This window comes from Oncorhynchus kisutch, linkage group LG22, assembly GCF_002021735.2.
Source record: "Oncorhynchus kisutch isolate 150728-3 linkage group LG22, Okis_V2, whole genome shotgun sequence".
NCBI lineage: Eukaryota > Metazoa > Chordata > Actinopteri > Salmoniformes > Salmonidae > Oncorhynchus > Oncorhynchus kisutch.
In genome coordinates, this window is record NC_034195.2 from 18907350 (window position 1) to 18927924 (window position 20575).

At 43.7% G+C, this 20575-nt stretch overlaps 1 protein-coding gene across 2 annotated transcripts in view; it reads right to left on the minus strand.

The window, feature by feature from the left end:
- nuak1b (NUAK family, SNF1-like kinase, 1b) overlaps positions 1–16643 on the minus strand; it is a 28463-nt gene extending 11820 nt beyond the window's left edge. For both annotated transcript variants that reach the window (XR_002251825.2, XM_020456797.2), the window contains exons 1-2: positions 15296–16643; positions 3124–3244 (exon numbers count right to left, since the gene is read on the minus strand). Coding sequence is in view for 1 of the 2 variants with exons in the window: in XM_020456797.2 (XP_020312386.2) it covers positions 3124–3244; positions 15296–15586 (412 nt within the window). In the remaining variant the exon portion in view is untranslated. The remainder of the gene's footprint in view (positions 1–3123; positions 3245–15295) is intronic.
- Positions 16644–20575: the final 3932 nt, after the last annotated feature.

Genomic DNA, 20575 nt, shown 5'->3' on the forward strand with positions numbered 1-20575 from the left:
GAGAAGAGGACATGAGAGGAGAGGAGAGAAGAGGACATGAGAATAGAGGAGAGGACATGAGAGGAGAGGACATGAGAGGAGAGAATAGGACATGAGAGGAGAGGAGAAGAGAAGAGAGAAGAGGACATGAGAGGAGAGGACATAAGAGGAGAGGAGAAGAGAAGAGAGAAGAGGACATGAGAGGAGAAGAGAAGAGAGAAGAGGACATGAGAGGAGAGGACATAAGAGGAGAGGAGAAGAGAAGAGAGAAGAGGACATGAGAGGAGAGGACATAAGAGGAGAGGAGAAGAGAAGAGAGAAGAGGACATGAGAGGAGAGGACATGAGAGGAGAGGAGAAGAGAAGAGAGAAGAGGACATGACAGAGGGAGGACGAGACTAGAAGAAACTAGTAAAGAAAGGAAGAAAAGGGAAGAGAAGGGAAGTAGTCAAATAGAAAATAAATACAGGAGGGGGCCTAGTTAACAGAAGGTCCATAGTGTCTTCTTGCCTTGACCTGGACAGTAAATCATCAACTTCTCATCATGCCACTAACTTTCACCACTCGCTCCCACATTCCAAGCCCCCATTCTAAGCCCTATTCACATGGAGAAGAGATAGGAAGCCTCAACGCCCTACAGACTAGACACAGGACAACCTGTTCCACCACTATCTATCTAGCCTCCCATGTATCATTACGTCTACCGCCAGGGCATGTTGCCGTGCCAACAGCAGTGCACCATGTGAGGGATGAGAACTGTCAATGTATTTTCCCACACAACAGGAGCTCCAAGGGTGGAGACCTAGTCACCCATGAGCGAGCACCTTCACAGGCCCACCCCTCCCCTCTTCTTCCCCCTCCCCTTCGGAGAATAATCCTGTGGTAAAAACATGTTGATGCTGATTGATGGTAACCCTCCCTGATTTTGGCTGTTCCGCCGGGCAGGGCAGGCAGCACGGAAACCGGGCCAGCTGTCCTGGGGGTCGGATCTGATTGGCTGATAAAGCTTCGACCCGGGACGACCCTTCCGGGCGAGCCGTGGCGGGGGTCCGTTTGAGAGCCAGCCCCCCAAGATTCACAGTGATAATTACCTGGTTCACATAACGGAGGCCTGTTATCCACGGCCCGCTGGGCTGGTTAGCGCTAGCTAGCTGCCCCCTCCGTCTGTCACTCATTAATTCTTTGTTCCGCGGCCAGCAGGTCTCAGATCATACTAATTAGCACCTATTGTCCCACTGCCCTGGACTTTGCTTGGTCAGAGTCACGCTTAAATCGCTACTTCAGCGGAGCGCAGGGGACAGTGAAGTTACAAAGAACATTTACTTTGTGTGTTCAAATGTGTGTTGTCTGACAGAGGCCTTTAACATGGACATTTAGTGCTTTGTCATATTTCACAATTAGGGCAATGTACAGTAGTCATAAGGCAGAGCAGTTTCCATTCAAACCAGAGAATGAGTAGGAGAAATCTCCCTCTTCTTAAAGTCCTGTCTTTTCTAAACCAGAGAGGGGTGTGCTTGTCCCTGTCACACCAGGCTTGTTTTACAGCCTTTAAGTTCGCTAGGGAACAAAACACAAAACACTACACAAACAGCCGTTGTGAATACCATCTCAAAGGAATGGACCATATTGACTGCTTCAGGAAGACTTGTCTTGAAATTGTTCCCTTAAAATTGAGTTATGAGGTTATGAATTATGCTGGAAGTGACAAGCAAATGTGCTTCAATTGCTCGCAGGCCCGCTGATGGAGGCAGAAAAATATATTTTTCAAAAAAAAATCCATCAACACTACACATCTGGTTCAGCTTTGTTTCACACAAGCAGTTAGCTGTTGACACGGGCGTTGCCGGATACACATGTGTGTGTCTATACATTTGCAACACTATTCTGGGTGGGGGCCAGCACACAACAGTAAACAAGAGAAACACCAGAAACCAGGCAACCTCTCCAAAGAAATGACTGGCAAGTGTTGGTAGCAGACAGTGGGTCTGACTGCACGGCAGACGCATAGGAGGGAGCAGCACCCCGTCTCCTTGTAAGCTGGTTTATAGAAGTGTTCCCCTAATCAACCTCTCAGACACACACAAACTAGATTTAAAAAACAATAACCACAGCACTCACGGACGACTGGCCCGTTCCCAGGACAAATGTCTCTGTTTGACTGTTCGTCACCAACACGTGGGGTTTGGTAGACTTTGAACCCAATCAGAACAGTCATAGTCAACCGGTTTGGGCACTGTTGTTAGGCGATGTGGCACAACAGTTCTGACGTGGCAGAGAAAATGGTTTTTGAACGACTTGGGATATAGAAATAGGTACTAGGCATTAGTCTGATGTTGACTCATTGTTTAACTGCCCTTCGAAATGGCGGCTCAAACTTGGATTGGAAATGTAAGGTAATGTCGGCTGCATCAACATTCTCTGTTGATCACAATTCCTCTCTCAAACGGAGGTGTGGGGTCAAGTCAAAAGAGTGAATATGCAACACAAGACATGAGTGAAGCCTTTGTGTCTTGGAGGGTTGTCTAGTGGGACTGATACACTGTATGGATGTGGCGTTAGCGTGAGCTTGGGGCCTCTCCTCCCTGTGCATATCTGTGGAGTCAGGCTCAGGGCTAGCCTTCTCTCTAATGGAGTGCTAACCACTGAGGCAATCTCTCTCTACCTCTCTCTACCCCTCTCTCTCTCTACTTCTCTCTCTCTACCTCTCTCTCTCTACCTCTCTCTCTCCCACTCTCCCTCCTACTCTCCTCAGTCTCAGTCTGGCTCCCAGCTGGAGATCTCTCTAAGCACTAACAGATGTATGGCCCTGAGACCGCGGAAGACACAAGAGGAGACCTCTCAGATGTGGGAGAGAAAGGCAAAACCTCACGGACACCTCCCCCCCCCCCCCCCCCCCCCCCCCGACACACACACGTGCACGCACGTGTCCACACACTCTCTGAAAGACACTAGGCTCAGGGCTCAGACAGAGAAGCAACAGAGGAATAACATCTCAAAACCCAAAGGTCCATGATTGTATTATGACATCTGCCTGCCATAACATGGCAATCCTAGAGCAGCACCAGGAAGGGGAAGGAGGAAGAGATTGAAAGCTGTGTGTGTGTGTGTGTGTGTGTGAGCGTGTGCATATAGACAGACACCCTACCTTCGTAAATAGAGATGATGTGGGGGTGTTTCAGGGAGGACATGATCTCTATCTCCCTGCGGATGTGGACCATGTCCTGCTCCTCCTTGATCTTCTCCTTCCGGATGGACTTGATAGCCACCTGGGGAACAGAGAACAGACATGTGTTCTGGTCAGTTTGACGTGGACTACTGTGGAAAATTAGTGGGCAGGTCAAATCAAACCCACAAAAGAGGTTGTGATGATAAACCAACCGCAGGCCAAACCGCGAGTCGACACACCCACACAGCATATCACAGACACCTTGTTGCACGTACATCAGCAAAGACATTTGGACAGCCAGAATGCTTGCCCTGTTGACCTTCGCAGAATACAGTATGTCTTACATAACATAATCTAAATGAACACTCTTTGACCCTCCTTCCCAGAGCCCATATAGTGACCCGCCCGTTGTGACCTCTGCTCTCCACTCAGCCCGTCAACACAGACAGGAGAGGCACTGAGACTCGGTCATCAGAGGCTCCTGCTGTGTAATTCCCCGTCTCTTTAGAGGAGAAAAGGATGGTGCTCTCGGTGGAAAGAAACAGCGTTGGCGCATGGTGCAGTAATGAGAACTCCTTTGTACGGAGTGTTCACCCTGGTATTAACAGACAGCTGGTGCTAGGGGCTTGGTCTATCTAGTCTGTGATGTGTGTGGAGTGGGGCGGGGGCGGGGGCGACTCCCTCTAGCCTGACTCCGGTCTAATGGACATATCAGGTGGAACATCAAGGAGAATAGGGAGTTTCTGGGCTGTGGGTTTCCATGGCAACTGCAGCTCGGGGGCGGTGTGTGTGCCTGCCAGCAGGGGGAGTGGATTGATGAGCTGAACCTTCTCAACTAGCCTGTGAAGACATTACAGTAGATGCAAGTGCCAAATGAACATGATTTACACCATGCCGCCCACAAACACTTACACACGGCGTACAGTATGTAGGCTTACACCCACATCTGTTGTAAAAACTACAAACCAGAGGCCTAAGGTCAAGGGCGACAGGCAGCCTAGTGGTTAAGAGTGTTGGGCCAGTAACCAAAAGGTTGCTGGTTCGAATCCCCAAGCAGACTAGGTGAAGAATATGTTGATGTGCCCTTGAGCAAGGCACTTAACCCTAATTGCTCCTGTAAATTGCTCTGGATAAGAGTAAAAAAAAAATCGGGTCAGCAGAGACTTCCTCCTAATTGTCCTCCCCCTAGTCTCTGTTAGCTAGCCCATAGGGACGACAAAAGCTTTCCTTACTAAGAGAGAGGTCCATTACAGTGGAGGCCAATTCTACTCCAGAGCCAGGCAGCAGTACAAACCACACACTCAGTGTGCCAAGCTAATTACTGTGTAAATTCATAAAAATAACCCAACCAGAATAACTCTCCTCATCCAGAGCATGACTTGATTACATAGAATAAAAAAATATGTAAATACAAACAAGGAAAGGCCCTGTTTTGTTTCCACACACTGAGTGGTAGTCTTTAGGTCTTAGTTAGTCGCTGGTCTCTATTGGTTAAGTGTTGTACCTCCACTATTATCAACAGCATTAGTACTGTATTCACTTCCTGCCAAATCCTAAACCATGAGTGGGAACGTAAGTCCCCAGTCTGTCTTTATGTGAAGCAGCACACTGTCTGCACTGCCGGTCCGTTTTTCAATTGTGCTGTTTTTGAAGGCCGGGATCTTTCAGTTCCTATAGAAGTACAATACAGGACACACTCTACTTGGAGATGGTGATGTAGAAATAGGCTTGCAAAGGGTCAGAAACTTTCCAGTAAATTTCCAGAATTTTTCTGGAAAATTTCCATGGGAATTTGGGGAATTTTGCTTAAATTCGTAAAAAAATGTAGCTTATAACAATTGACCTTTTTGTGGGATACACATAAGGCAATTCTAGGTCTTGCGGCATATTTTGGTTCAACTATCACCAATTCAATGGAATTGCAACCCTCTGCATGCAAAGTGCATTCTTCCATCACATGTGCAGCTGATTCTCAAGATCTTGCACACTAATGAGATGCTATTGAGCCCACACTACTACACTGTCTGAGCCAAGAACTACATGCTTTCTGGTAAAATTTTATTACAATACTGGGTGAATATATTTTATATCACATACATTATTTTTTGTTAACTAGTAAATAGTAGCCTACAGCAAAGTGTATTTAAATCATTTCTAACTTGTTAACCATTTCTGCTAGTTAGTTTTTGCTACCATGTGGGTTTTAGCTTGCTTGAGCCTGCTAACTGAGGAGTGTTAATTCACCTGTTTCCATACATGTTTCATTTTAAAACATTTATCTAACAAAGGAGTTGTTTAATATAACTGCTTAACTATTTATCTGTACATGGAATTGTATTTGTTTTTTTTACCAATTGTTTTCTAATCTTTACAGGAAAATGCCACGGGCTCTATCTGATGTGTGGGGACATTTCACTGCAGCTAATGTAGAAGGAAAAGCTGTATACATTTGCAAATACTGTGCCAAATCATATGTGAAGAATGCAACAGATGCAGAATCAACTGGCCAAGTGCATAATGTTCCCTCATCACTCACAACAAGCAACCTCTGACAAATGTCCCTCTGCTTCTATTCGAGGTGAAATGATGAATCAGACACCTTATCGATAGCAACAGCTCATGGTCCTCCTGGAATGAGAAGTTTTTTTGACTCAATAAAGGAACGTAGTCAGAAAAATGCTGATGAATGTCTTGCTCGAGCTGTGTATGCAACTGGTTCACCTCTGATGCTCACAGGCAATGTGTATTGGAGAAGATTTCTGAATGTTCTTTGCCCAGCATAACATGCAGACATGCTTAATCTACTCATTTGCTGGATGCAGAGTTCCACAGAGTTCAAGTGAAGGTCAAGCAAATCATTGAGAAAGCAGACTGTATTGCAATCATCTCTGATGGGTGGTCGAATGTTCGTGGGCAAGGAATAATTAACTACATCCTCTCCACCACTCAACCGGTATTGTACAAGAGCACAGACACAAGGGACAACAGACACACCGGTCTCAACATTACAGATGAGCTGAAGGCAGTCATCAATGACCTTGGACCACAGAAAGTATTTGCACTGGTGACAGACAATGCTGCGAACATGAAGGCTGCTTGGTCTAAAGTGGAGGAGTCCTACCCTCACATCACACCCATTGGCTGTGCTGCTCAAGCATTGAATCTGCTTCTCAAGGACATCATGGAACTGAAAACAATGGACACACTCTACAAGAGAGCCAAGGAAATGGTTAGGTATGTGAATGGTCATGGTCAAGTTATAGCAGCAATCTACCTCACCAAGTAAAGTGAGAAAAATAAGAGCAGCACCTTGAAGCTGCCCAGCAACACCTGTTGGGTGTTGTCACCATGTTTGACAGTCTCCTGGAGGGGAAGGAGTCTCTCCAAGAAATGGCCATATCACAGTCTGCCAATATGGACAGCCCCATCAAGAGGATCCTCCTGGATGATGTATTTTGGGAGAGAGTGGTACGCAGCCTGAAACTCCTGAAACCTATAGCAGTAGCCATTGCACGGATTGAGTGAGACAATGCCATCCTGTCTGTTCAGACTTGCAGATGTAAGAGAAGACATCCATATTGCCCTGCCCACTTCACTGTTGCTCCAAGCAGAGGAGACTGCAGTTCTGAAATACATAAAAAGCGCAACGACTTCTGCCTGAAGCCCATACATGCCGCAGCGTACATGTTGGACCCCAAGTACAGTGGCTTGCGTAAGTATTTTCCCCTCTTGGCATTTTTCCTATTTTGTTGCCTTACAACCTGGAATTAAAATGTATTTTGGGGGGGGGTTGTATCATTTGATTTACACAACATGCCTACCATTTTGAAGATGACTTTTTTTATTTATTGTGAAACAAATAAGAAAAAAAAATAATAATAATATACTTGAGCGTGCATAACTATTCACCCCCCCCCCCCCCCAAAAAGTCTATACTTTGTAGAGCCACCTTTTGCAGCAATTACAGATGCAAGTGTCTTGGGGTATGTCTCTATTATTTTGGCACATCTAGCCACTGGGATCTTTGCCCATTCCTCAAGGCAAAATTGCTCCAGCTCCTTCAAGTTGGATGGGTTCCGCTGGTATACAGCAATCTTTAAGTCATATCACAGATTCTCAATTGGATTGAGGTCTGGGATTTGACTAGGTCATTCCAAGACATTTAAATGTTTCCCCTTAAACCACTCAAGTGTTGCTTTAGCAGTATGCTTAGGGTCATTGTCCTGCTGGAAGGTGAACCTATGTCCCAGTCTCAAATCTCTGGAAGACTGAAACAGGTTTCCCTCAAGAATTTCCCTGTATTTAGCATCATCCATCATTCCTTCAATTCTGACCAGTTTCCCTGTCGATGAAAAACATCCCCACAGAATGATGCTACCACCATCATGCTTCACTGTGGAGATGGTGTTCTCGGGGTGATGAGAGGTGGTGGGTTTGCACCAGACATAGCATATTCCTTGATGGCCAAAAAGCTCAGTTGACCAAAGTACCTTCTTCCATATGTTTGGGGAGTCTCCCACATGCCTTTTGGCATGTTTGCTTATTTTTTTCATTAAGCAATGGCTTTTTTCTGGGCACTCTTCTGTAAAGCCCAGCTCTGTGGAGTGTACAGTTTAAAGTGGTCCTATGGACAGATACTCCAATCTCCGCTGTGAAGCTTTGCAGCTCCTTCAGGGTTATCTTTGGTCTCTTTGTTGCCTCTCTGATTAATGCCCTCCTTGCCTGGTCTGTGAGTTTTGGTGGGTGGCCCTCTCTTGGCAGGTTTGTTGTGATGCCATATTCTTTCCATTTTTTAATAATGGATTTAATGGTGCCCCGTGGGATGTTCAAAGTTTCAGTTTTGTATTATCCAACCCTGATCTGTACTTCTCCACAACTTTGTCCCTGACCTGTTTGGAGAGCTCCTTGGTCTTCAAGGTGCCGCTTGCTTGGTGGTGCCCCTTGCTTAGTGGTGCTGCAGACTCTGGGGCCTTTCAGAACAGATCATGTGACAGATCATGTGACACTTAGATTGCACACAAGTGAGTGAACTTTATTGAAGTAATTATGTCACTTCTGAAGGTAATTGGTTGCTCCAGATCTTATATAGGGACTTTTCTGTTTTTTATTTTTTAACATGTAACATGTTAACATTTCACTTCTCCAATTTGGACAATTTTGTGTATGTCCATTACATAAAATCCAAATAAAAATCCATTTAAATTACAGGTTGTAATGCAACAACATAGGAAAAACATCAAGGTGGATGAATACTTTGGCAAGGCACTATATGCTGGCAAATGCATCCTGTCTGGTGCAGAGATTAACAAGGCCTATGGTGCCATCAAAAAACGTGTCTCGCCACCTCGGCCTGGATGAGGGCAAGGTTCTTGGTAGTCTGGCGAAGTTCACTTCCAACCAAGGGCTTTGGGATGGAGATGCAATATGGCAGTCGGTTTTGTGGATCTGAGGCTCTTTCACCTCCTGCCTCCATCATCCTCCAAATCCCACCAACATCAGCCGCCTCAGAACGCAACTGGTCCTTGTTTGGGAATACACACACCAAAGCACGCAACAGGCTAACCAATACAAGGGTTGAAAAATTGGTGGCCATCCGGGCAAATTTGTGGCTTTTTGTGCCTGACAACGAGCCACCCTCAACAAGATTGGAAAGTGACAGTGAAAATGAGGCCTCAGAGTTGGATGTTCAAGAGGTGGACATTGAGGAGGTCCAGGGAGAAGACATGGAAGCCTGAGAGGAAGACAACCGAAGCTTTAGTTTCTAGACTATCATTTTACAGATATATGTTGAAAACGTTTTTGGGAGATGCAATGGATCATTGGGGATTATTCAATATTCACTTTATTTTGTTGTTCAGTGAAATCATCCCATGTGAAGAGTCAACTCATTTAATTAAAGTTAAATTCGTAACTAAATTGTTTTTTTTTATTTCCATTGGAAGGATTTAATCATTTGCAATTGTCTACTTATGATAAGGTCAAATGCTTATTTCTGTCTCCATTTGATATGGTAAATATATCCAATGCAATAAACATATACATTTAAATGGTATTAATATTAATTTGCATATATTTCCATTAATTTTCATATATTCCTGTTAATTCCCATATATTCCCGTTAATTCCCACAGAAGGTTTACACCTCTTGTAACGGTTGTCTGTGGTGGAAGAAGGTGAGGACCAATGCGCAGTGTGGTAAGTGTCCATATTGTTTTAATAAGAATCTGAACACTGAACAAAAACAATAAAACGACAAAACGAACAGTCCTGAACGGTGAAGCAAAACACAGAACAGAAAATTAATCACCCACAACTCAAAGGTGAAACCAGGTTGCCTAAGTACGGTTCTCAATCAGGGACAACGATTGACAGCTGCCTCTGATTGAGAACCATACCAGGCCAAACACAGAAATCCCAAATCATAGAAAAAAGAACATAGACTCCCCACCCCAACTCACGCCCTGACCATACTAAAACAAAGACAAAACAAAGGAACTAAGGTCAGAACGTGACACCTCTGAATATTCCCCAAAATGTGCAACCCTATGTATAAATACACAAAGATCTTACTGTGGTGTGTGTGGTTTAATTTTTGAGAGATTTGTGGACGACTGGACCTCATGTATTGCAGATAGTACAGTATCAATAGACACTGCCCTTTGACCCTCATTATACTGTAAGTTATGTTTTTAATGTCACGTGTGAAATGCCTTTCTTGCAAATGCAAAACCCAACAATACAATAATCAACACGAAAAACACACGAGAAACAAGAAGAAATATGTCAACCTATTAGAGACAGCATTCCAACAATACAGCGCAGACAAAACTCCATCCATCCCACCGGGCTCGTCTCTTACTCCCCTGGGACCCTGGAGTGGGTGGGATCATTAAACACGCAGGCCTGTGTATCATCCACCTGCCAGCTGGCTGACTGGCTACAGTACTGCAGCCCTGCATTTGTCTTTAAGTGGTGGGCTATTACTGTCAGTCACACAGATGGCTGCCCTGCCGGCCTTGCCCAGCCACCCTGTGCCAGGTATCGTCCTCCTCTACAGGCTGTAGGCTGTAGTGTGTTTGATGCGAGAGGCCGCGCTCCGCTCCCCTAGAGCCTGACAACGACCGGCGTTTTCTCAGCCCATTAAAATAGATGAGTGTGTGTGTGTGTGAGTGTGTGTGTGTGTGTGTGTGTGTGTGTGTGTGTGTGTGTGTGTGTGTGTGTGTGTGTGTGTGTGTGTGTGTGTGTGTGTGTGTGTGTGTGTGTGTGTGTGTGTGTGTATGTGTGTGTGTGTGTGTGTGTGTCAGGGGAGTTAACAATAGCAGGGAGGACCCTATGATTGATTGAGAGAGCTGAGCCATCTTTTTACCACAGTGCCAGAGTGAAGAAGAAAAACTGCTGATAACTGCACAACTACAGCCCATAACAGTGAATCTCAGTAATTTTCTCCTCCCAGTTAATCCCCAGTGAATCCATTGTTTGGGGGTGAGGTAATCTAGTGCTTTAAACTCAAATGAATGTGACTTTCTAACCCCTAAACTAAAGCCCACCCCTTCCATTATGATGGGGTTCCCTATCTTTAAACTGCTCCCTCCCTCCCTTCTCCTCCCCCATCCCTCCCTGACTCATTCCCTCCCTCCCTCTGCTTTGGACCCCCCCACAGGATAATAACTTTCCATTCGTGTCTTATTTCCTGCTGGGGACGGCCTTTCATGTGTCAATGCCCACTGCTGTCACCACAACTTTTTCCCTTTGTGCAAGGCATCTCCTCCCTCACACACACTAAAACGGACAGGCATACACGCATGTAAGCACACACATGCACCGTTTATTAAAAAATATATGTTTATTTAACAAGGCAAGTCAGTTAATAATAAATTCTTATTTACTATGATGGCCTAGCCCGGCCAAACCCTAACCTAGACGACACTGGGCCAATTGTGCGCCACCCTATGGGACTCCCAATCATGGCCGGTTGTGATACAGCCTTGAATCTAACCAGGGTCTGTAGTGACGCCTATAGCACCGAGATGCAGTGCCTTAGACCGATGTGCTACTTGGGAGCCCTTATGCACCCAAACACACAGACACAAGAGTCAGAATTGCATACACATTGACCTTTGCACATCCAAGCCCATGCACACATACAGTAGTCAAATCAAACCACACATACAGTAGTCAAATCAAGACACACATACAGTAGTCAAATCAAACCACACATACAGTAGTCAAATCAAACCACACATACAGTAGTCAAATCAAACCACACATACAGTATGAGGACACAGACACAATGACCTTCCATCCAAAGTGAGCAGCCGACAAACACAACAGAAGGTTGTGCAGATTCTATGTCGACAGGCTGTCACACTTGAACACATGCTCTCATGCACCCCGACATCTAATCAATCTCTCTGCAATGATAAACCCACAAACACAAGTCATCAGTCTCTTCTCTTTGCCCTTTTGCTCTTCTCATTTAGTCCAGCTGCAAAGGAAGCTGGGGCATGCCAGGGAAAGTAATACGGACAGGGTCAGCAGAGGGATTCCATAACGATCACCCTGTTGCTATCTCTATCACATGGACACCAGGGGCTCTTTAGGTCAGGGGTCATGTACACTCTCACAGCACCATGCCAGACACACGTGCCCTGGGGCCACAGTCTGCACACCCTCTCTATCTCTGTCTGCGTGCCTCTGAACTGAATGTACTCAAGTGTTGATTTACAAAGGGCCCATGGCCACTTGTACTGGTAATAATGTTGTGACACATTCAACGGCAACAGTTCAGGTTGATTTATAATTAGCTACCACCTACACACTGTTCCAGGGTCAGCTCTGCTGCCTGCTATTTGAAGTGGAATCATTAAGGGCTGAAGAACTAAGGCAGGCCAGGCTAACTGATAGAGGAGGAATGCATGGGGATCAGGCATTACCATCACTCCATAAATCTCTAGAATGATGTCAGGGCATGTGGAGATGGCAATGACATACAAAGTGGTGAAACTGTGGTAATTAATGGGATATAACATAATAGCCTTAAACATTTCACCAAATGTGACTAGGCTTTTAGAAACAGACCCAAACATATCCTGATTTTCACTTGAACCAAGCACCCTGTCTGTTTAATGAGTTGGAAAACTTGCAATAAGGCATTGATGCCATAAAGCAATGGCACCAGCCAGGCAGGCCATGTGAGGGTGCTATTTGAGCTATGGGTTAATGGTGCCCCCACCAAGCATGCATGTGCCAGGAGCTATGGAACACAGAGGGACGTGTTGACCCGACTGAGTTTCCCCCCCCTGGCATTCTGAATCTGAACACACGTAAGGAAATTTCCTCTCGTTGTGCCAAAAGGGGATCATGGGTAAAATTATGCAGCACATAGAAATATCTGAAGAGGTGAGGTGAGGTGCATGGGTCCCCAAATATGGTGCATGGGGGCAGATGACGAGCACTCAATGACATGCTGCTGTCCTCCCAGTCATGGATAAACTCCAGGAAAGTGTTGATCAAAACAACACCAAGACACAATCAAAAACAAAACAGTTTAGGGACATTGGTCAAAGAGACACAGTCATGGGTCCGGTAGGTAGCATTGGGCCAGTAACTGAAAGCTTGGTGGAATGAATCCCTGAGCTGACAAGGTAAAAATACGTCGATCTGCCTCTGAACAAGGCAGTTAACCCACTGTTCCCCGGTGGGCCGTCGTTGTAAATAAGAATCTGTTCTTAACTGACTTGCCTAGTTACAGTTGAAGTCTGAAGTTTACATACACCTTAGCCAAATACATTTTAAAAAATAATAATAATCACAATTCCTGACATTTAATCCTAGTAACAATTCCCTGCCTTAGGTCAGTTAGTATCAACACTTTATTTTAAGAATGTGAAATGTCAGAATAATATTAGAGAGAATTATTTATTTAAGCTTTTATTTCTTTCATCACATTCCCAGTTGGTCAGAGGTTTACATACACTCAATTAGTATTTGGTAGCATTGCCTTTAAATTGTTTAACATGGGTCAAACGTTTAGGATAGCCTTCCACAAGCTACCCACAATAAGTTGGGTTAATTTTGGTCCATTCCTCCTGACAGAGCTGGTGTAACTGAGTCAGGTTTGTAGGCCTCCTTGCTCGCACACGCTTTTTCAGTTCTGCCCACAAATGTTCTATAGGATTGAGGTCAGGGCTTTCTGATGGCCATTCCAATACCTTGACTTTACTGTCCTGAAGCCATTTTGCCACAACTGTGGAAGTATGCTTGGGGTCATTGTCCATTTGGAAGACCCATTTGCAACCAAGTTTTAACTTCCTGACTGATGTCTTGAGATTTTGCTTCAATATATCTACATCATTTTCCTACCTCATGATGCCATCTATTTTGTGAAGTGCACCAGTCCCTCCTGCAGCAAAGCACCCCCACAACATGATGCTGCCACCTCCATGCTTCACGGTTGGGATAGTGTTCTTCGGCTTGCAAGCCTCCCCCTTTTCCCTCCAAACATAACAATGGTCATTATGGCCAAACAGTTCTATTTTTCTTTCATCAGACCAGAGGATATTTCTCCAAAAAGTACTATCTTTGCCCCCAAGTGCAGTTGCAAACCGTAGTCTGGCTTTTTTATGGTGGTTTTGGAGCAGTGGCTTCTTCCTTGCTGAGCGCTCTTTCAGGTTATGTTGATATAGGACTCGTTTTACTGTGGATATGGATACTTTTGTACCTGTTTCCTCCAGCATCTTCACAAGGTCCTTTGCTGTTGTTCTGGGATTGATTTGCACTTTTCGCACCAAAGTAGAGAGAAAGTGTGAACAGTACAAGTGATTTATTTATTTTTTAAAGAAGAGAAAAAAAAAGAAATGTAACAATTAAGTTAGGAAAATCTGAAAGTACGTATTAGGGTTTTACGACTACAATATCTCTGTCTGCGTGCGTCTCTAGGAGACAGAACGCGTCTCCTTCCTGAGCGGTATGACGGCTGCGTGGTCCCATGGTGTTTATACTTGTGTATTATTGTTTGTACAGATGAACGTGGTACCTTCAGGCGTTTGGAAATTGCTCCCAAGGATGAACCAGACTTGTGGAGGTCGACAATTGTTTTTCTGAGGTCTTGGATGATTTCTTTTGATTTTTCACTGATGTCAAGCAAAGAGGCACTGAGTTTGAAGGTAGACCTTGAAATACATCCACAGGTACACCTCCAATTGACTCAAATGATGTCAATTAGCCTATCAGAAGCTTCTAAGGCCATGACATATTTTTCTGGAATTTTCCAAGCTGTTTAAAGGCACAGCCAATTTAGTGTATGTAAACTTCTGACCCACTGGAATTAGATACCGTGAATTATAAGTGAAATAATCTGTTGGAAAAATGACTTGTGTCATGTACAAAGTAGATGTCCTAACTGACTTGCCAAAACTATAGTTTGTTAACAAGAAATGTGTGGAGTGGTTGAAAACTGAGTTTTAATGACTCCAACATAAGTGCATGTAAACTTTCCACTTCAACTGTAAATAAAGGTTACATAAAAAATATAGATATATTCTTTTAACATGCAGTTCAATTATTTCAACAACATCAAAAAGAGGTGTTATTCTAGGCCAGCTCTCAAGTTTGAGTTTGACAAACTAGAAACCTCTTAACCTTACCTCAATAAATGGCACATTCCAGCCCATTCAATGTGAGTAGGCTGAAGTGTCTTGGAGGACTGTTGGCCTGTTTCAATGATGTGTATCGTTGAGGACAGCGCGTGCTAAAGATATTCCCAGGGTCTCTAGGGCCTTATGAGCACGGGGAAATTCCCAGAGGAGAAAAAGACACACATGTCTAGAGCACAGCAAAGTAGCTATTTGGGGCCTCTTTGTTGTAGCTATGTTTTCTATGACTCAGGATTGGACGTCTCAGGTCTGTAGACTTCAATTACACAGGCAGCCCAATTCTGATCTTTTTTCCCGCTAATTGATCTTTTGGCCAATTACATCAGATATTTTCCTGATCTGATTGGGCAAAATACCAATTAGTGAAAAATAGATCGGAATTGATTGCCTGTGTAAACGCAAGAATAACTTTTACAGATGTCTCAGGCATACAGGGTTCTTGAAACCCCTATACGTAAAGAGTGTTTAAAACCCCTATGCATAAATAAATGTCTCACCTCTCTGCCGGAGTGTCGTTCAATTGCCTTCTTGACTTTGCCATAGGTCCCTCTTCCGAGAGTCTCGAGCAATTCGTAGCGGTGTTTCAGGTTATGCTTGTGGTGGTGTTTCTTGAAGCCTGAATTTCTCCTGCTGCCATCGCTAGCTGCCGGTGTCTCTGCCATTGAATGACCGGCAGGTAGCGATGGAGGGGACAGATCACCCCTAGATGGTTTACCCGATGAGGTGGGGGTTTGTTTGGCCTCAGGACGGGTCAGCCCTCGGTGGGCCGAGAGACAAGCTGTTTCCATCTCTGGGGAAGTATTCAAACTAACTTCCCACGGTTAAATATCTTAAACTAAGCTATTTGTTACAAATATTTATACTATAGTTATACTTATTATAGGCCTAATAATAGTCGTAATAAATAAAATAAATTACAAGGAATAATGCGTAAATATTATAGTAATAAACATAGAAATTATTCCGATTGTCTAATGATCACTCTCTTTGTTCATTCTTTTCTGATCAAAGAATTCTCTCCACATCTAGTCATTCCTTTGTCGGCTTATAAGAGTGAGTCATTATTATACGATTAAATAAAAAAGAAAAAGGTTATAAAGGAGACATGTGACATCACCTGTCTTTGCGCGACTGATACATAATGCAATGCATATTATACATGTTTTACTATGAAGGTATATTCTAGGGCTGCAGTCCTCTAAATATGTATTCAGCATTCGACAGACGAATGCATGTCGGAAACTGAATCCACTTTCGATTGTATGTCTCCTCGGGTATGAACAATGGTGCTCAATATTTAGCAATCCAGAAATATTTTATTTTATTTAGGTTATTTAAACATCAGGCTATTCTATTCTCGTTATCCGTGTAGTAGCCTATACTGGCATTATTATCTCATAGTCTTTCGTTTATTCTAGGCCGTTCACATAATCTACCGTAAAAATGCTGCCAACATCGTTAACTCACAACTAACAGGCGAAACCTTCAGCGTCATTGCCTCCCGAGAAAGCAGCGACGAAACCGGCGTTCTGGATGAAGATGACCCTCATTTTGTCCTCAAACCAGGTGTAACGTCATTCAGCTGAGCTCTGTGTATGGCGCGAGTGCTCCATGCCCAAGTCGACGTTGCAGATGCGCTATGATCGGATATGTCAAGCTCAGACGTTTTGATTATTGCCATTGTCGTTTTGCTCTCCTTGTTCTTGTGCCCTTCTTCTCCCTTTCTCTATATTCTCTAACGTGAGGGGCTGTGAATAAGGAATGTGAAATGATCGAGTCCGGAGGCGGAGTTTACAGTCCTCCTTCCTTCTCTCCGCTGTGCTCTCTGCCTCTCTCTGGATTTTGGACTGCTGCTGCTGACTGCTTTTCCCTTGACAGAGGCTGTGGAAGTACAGCCCTGTTTTTGGCAACCTACAGTCATTTTACTATAGCCTAATGACTAAACTGTGTTTCAGATACAAAATACAATATAAAGTCATGATAAAACCTAACATTGTAATAACCCGTCAAGGAATATCCTCTTACCTGCCTGTCATTCATTATTTGAGCTGTTATTAGAGTGCAAGAGAACATACAGTTTTGATTGGCAACTCAGGTTGAGGCAGTTTAATTATTAATATTGCTGAAACCTTTATGAAGTCACAGGAGGTCCTTCACTTTGTCTTTCACTTTCACAGGAGGTCCTTCACTTTGTCTTTCACTTTCACAGGAGGTCCTTCACTTTCACAGGAGTTCTTTCACTTTCAAACCAATATTTTTTCCATTAATAATACAACCACTGCTGTTACTGTGGGCGAGTCTATAAGAGCCAACGGTACTTATGAATCAGGAAGCAGAAACAGGTATCCAATGTTGGGTTTATCACTAAATACATGTTATGCATTCCTACTCTGGCATGACAATGACGGATGACATACAGTAAGACCCGTTGAAAACCTGGCTGTGCAGAATTCACAATCTATCTCAGTGTTACTGTCATTCCCTGGGGATACCACAGTATGTATGTTATCATTACGCAACATGTTTGCATCTGGTTCTTAGAATGGAAAGGAACGCAACAGAATATCATAAGGGATTTTCTAATTAAGGCCTACCAATTTGCTGAAGGCCACATCACATTGTATAACACTACTGATCCCTACGTGCAAGAATATCACGTTGTTGTCTGTAGGTTTTTACAGAGTGGATATAGTGGCCATTTACTGCGGAATAATAGATTGTCATGGAAATATTCTTGAAATATTACTTTTATTTTTAAGCAGCAGAGGCCAAAGGTTGCCATATTAACTCTAACACTAATCCACAATACATGTATTCATTTGATTTATTATTGTCACGTTCTGACCTTTATTTCCTTTGTTTTGTATTTATTTAGTATGGTCAGGGCGTGAGTTGGGTGGGCAGTCTATGTTTGATTTTCTATGATTTGGGATTTCTATGTTTCGGCCTAGTATGGTTCTCAATCAGAGGCAGGTGTCATTAGTTGTCTCTGATTGAGAATCATACTTAGGTAGCCTGGGTTGCACTGTTTGTTTGTGGGTGATTGTCTATGTTAGTGGCTTGTGTCAGCACAGGTCTCATTTGTAGCGTCACGGTCGTATTTGGTTTATTGTTTTTTGTTACTCTTTTGTATAGTGTTCAGTTCTTTCTTTAATAAAAATTCACTATGAACACATATCACGCCGCATATTGGTCCTCTGATCCTTCTCGCCTCTCCTCTTCAGATGAAGAGGAGGAAGACCGTGACAATTATCTATAGATTAAATATTTAAAGATTATTCTGAGTGAGTCCAGGTTTTATCCCTCTTCTGAAGGAAAAAAGAGCCCTCTACTGTAAGATATCACTTGCCTTTAGTAGCCAGGGAAGGAGAATAGCGTAGTGAATTCTTCACCCCTGGGCTATGCCCTCATCCTGCTCAATCTAGCTGCAGTATCAGATGGCCCAGTGCCATTCTGCTCAGGGAGCCTCATCTCACCTCTGGTTCTAAACTGGTTTGTATTTAGTGAAACATTCAGAATGTTGCAGCTAGAATTTCAGTCTACTTTCAATTCTACTCGGCAGACGATCATAGTTCTACACAATACATTTCTACACAATACAATAGTTCTACACAATACATTTCGATCTGAGGGTTCTGTAATGTTGCACACCCCAGAGAGACTCACCTCACTTCTGGTCCTAATCTAGACCCAGACTCTGAGACGTTACCAGGAGATGACCTGATGCAGCCTGCAGCTCATTGGGTTTACTGCAATTGCTCTTGTTAATGTTGGGCTGTGTATGGTGTAATTTATGCACTAATTAGAGAGAGGGGAAGTTTATGTCAAACATCATCTGATTAGAGTGACCTGTTTTCCTCTATGACCTATACGATAGCAGAATACATGCAGAACATTTGTGTTATTTTTTCTCTCTAAACATGGTCATTGGGGTATCCATTTATAGCAACACGGACTCAGTCAAAGATTTATATTTGATATGATGCAAAGTTGGCCTTATTTGCACTCGTGCAAATATTTGTTCTTGGACAAATATAATGTACATACTGCCCTCTAGTGTGGAGAGATATGGAGATGTCCCATCAAATCAAATCAAATTGTATTTGTCACATGTCCTGAATACAACAGGTGTAGACCTTACAGTGAAATGCTTACTTACAAGCCCTTAACCAACCATGCAGTTTTAAGAAAAATACCAACAAAAAAATCAAAAATTAAGTAACAACTAATTATAGAGCAGCAGTAAAATAACAATAGTGAGGCTTTATACAGGGGGTACCAGTACAGAATGTGTGGGGGCACCGGTTAGTCAAGGTAATATATACTGTACATGTGGTAGAGTTATTGAAGTGACTTATGCATAGATAATAACAGAGAGTAGCAGCAGCGTAAAAGAGGAGGGGGGGGGGGGGGGGGGTCAATGCAAATAGTCTGGGTAGCCATTTGATTAGATGTTCAGTAGTCTTATGGCTTGGGGCTAGAAGCTGTTTAGAAGCCTCTTGGACCTAGATTTGGCACTCTGGTACCGCTTGCCATGCGGTAGAAGAGAGAACAGTCTATGACTAGCGTGGCTGGAGTCTTTGACAATTTTAGGGCCTTTTAGGGCCTGTCTCTGACACCGCCTGGTATGGAGGTCCTGAATGGAAGCTTGGCCCCAGTGATGTACTGGGCCATACACACTACCCTCTGTGGTGCCTTGCGATCGCAGGCCGAGCAGTTGCTGAGGACCCATGCCAAATCTTGGTGTGCTTGGACCATGTTAGTTTGTTGGTGATGTGGACACCAATGAACTTGAAGCTCTCAACCTGCTCCACTACAGCCCCGTCGATGAGAATTTGGGCGCGCTCGGTCCTCCTTTTCCTGTAGTCCACAATCGTCTCTTTAGTCTTGATCACTTTGAGGGAGACGTTGTTTTCCTGGAACCACACGGCCAGGTCTCTGACCTCGCTGTCTCGTCGTTGTTGGTGATCAGGCCTAAAGCTTTACCAAGTCAACCAAGAGGACAGGCTTAACAGTCACATTATTCTCCTGACGCAGTTTATTTCCAAACAATAGCAGCAGTTCCAAATAAAAATGTATTCCTCTCCACTAAGGTTTTTTATTTATGAATTTATCATTTTAGAGTTCCCAGCTAGTCAGAACCCAATGAGTTAACCATTAGACAGAGGATGATTGCTGCCAAATGGCCATAAAAGTGGATTCTGGGCAGCACCTGTGGAAATAAATCGAATGGCTTCTACATAAAAGAGATGTTGATCTGCTTGTATTTGTCACAGTCGCCTCTAGGAACATATTTACCACTATGTCATATTTTTGAAATAATATTCTCTAATCAGTAAACTTGTATTTTGTAGGTTACCCCATGAAGGTTCAAATCAAATCAAATCAAATGTATTTACATAGCCCTTCGTACATCAGCTGATATCTCAAAGTGCTGTACAGAAACCCAGCCTAAAACCCCAAACAGCAAGCAATGCAGGTGTGGAAGCATGGTGGCTAGGAAAAACTCCCCAGAAAGGCCAAAACCTAGGAAGAAACCTAGAGAGGAACCAGGCTATGAGGGGTGGCCAGTCCCCTTCTGGCGGTGCCGGGTGGAGATAAGTTATAGCCTATAACAGTCAGTGACAGATGTCACTATAGATAATTTCCAAAACAGTGGAAACTGATATAGAACGTATTTTATGTTTCCATGTCAGTGTGTTCAATAATATTAGGCCTCAGCTATAACACTATACATAGCCCTGTCCCAAATGTCAATTTCCATTCTCTGCAATGTA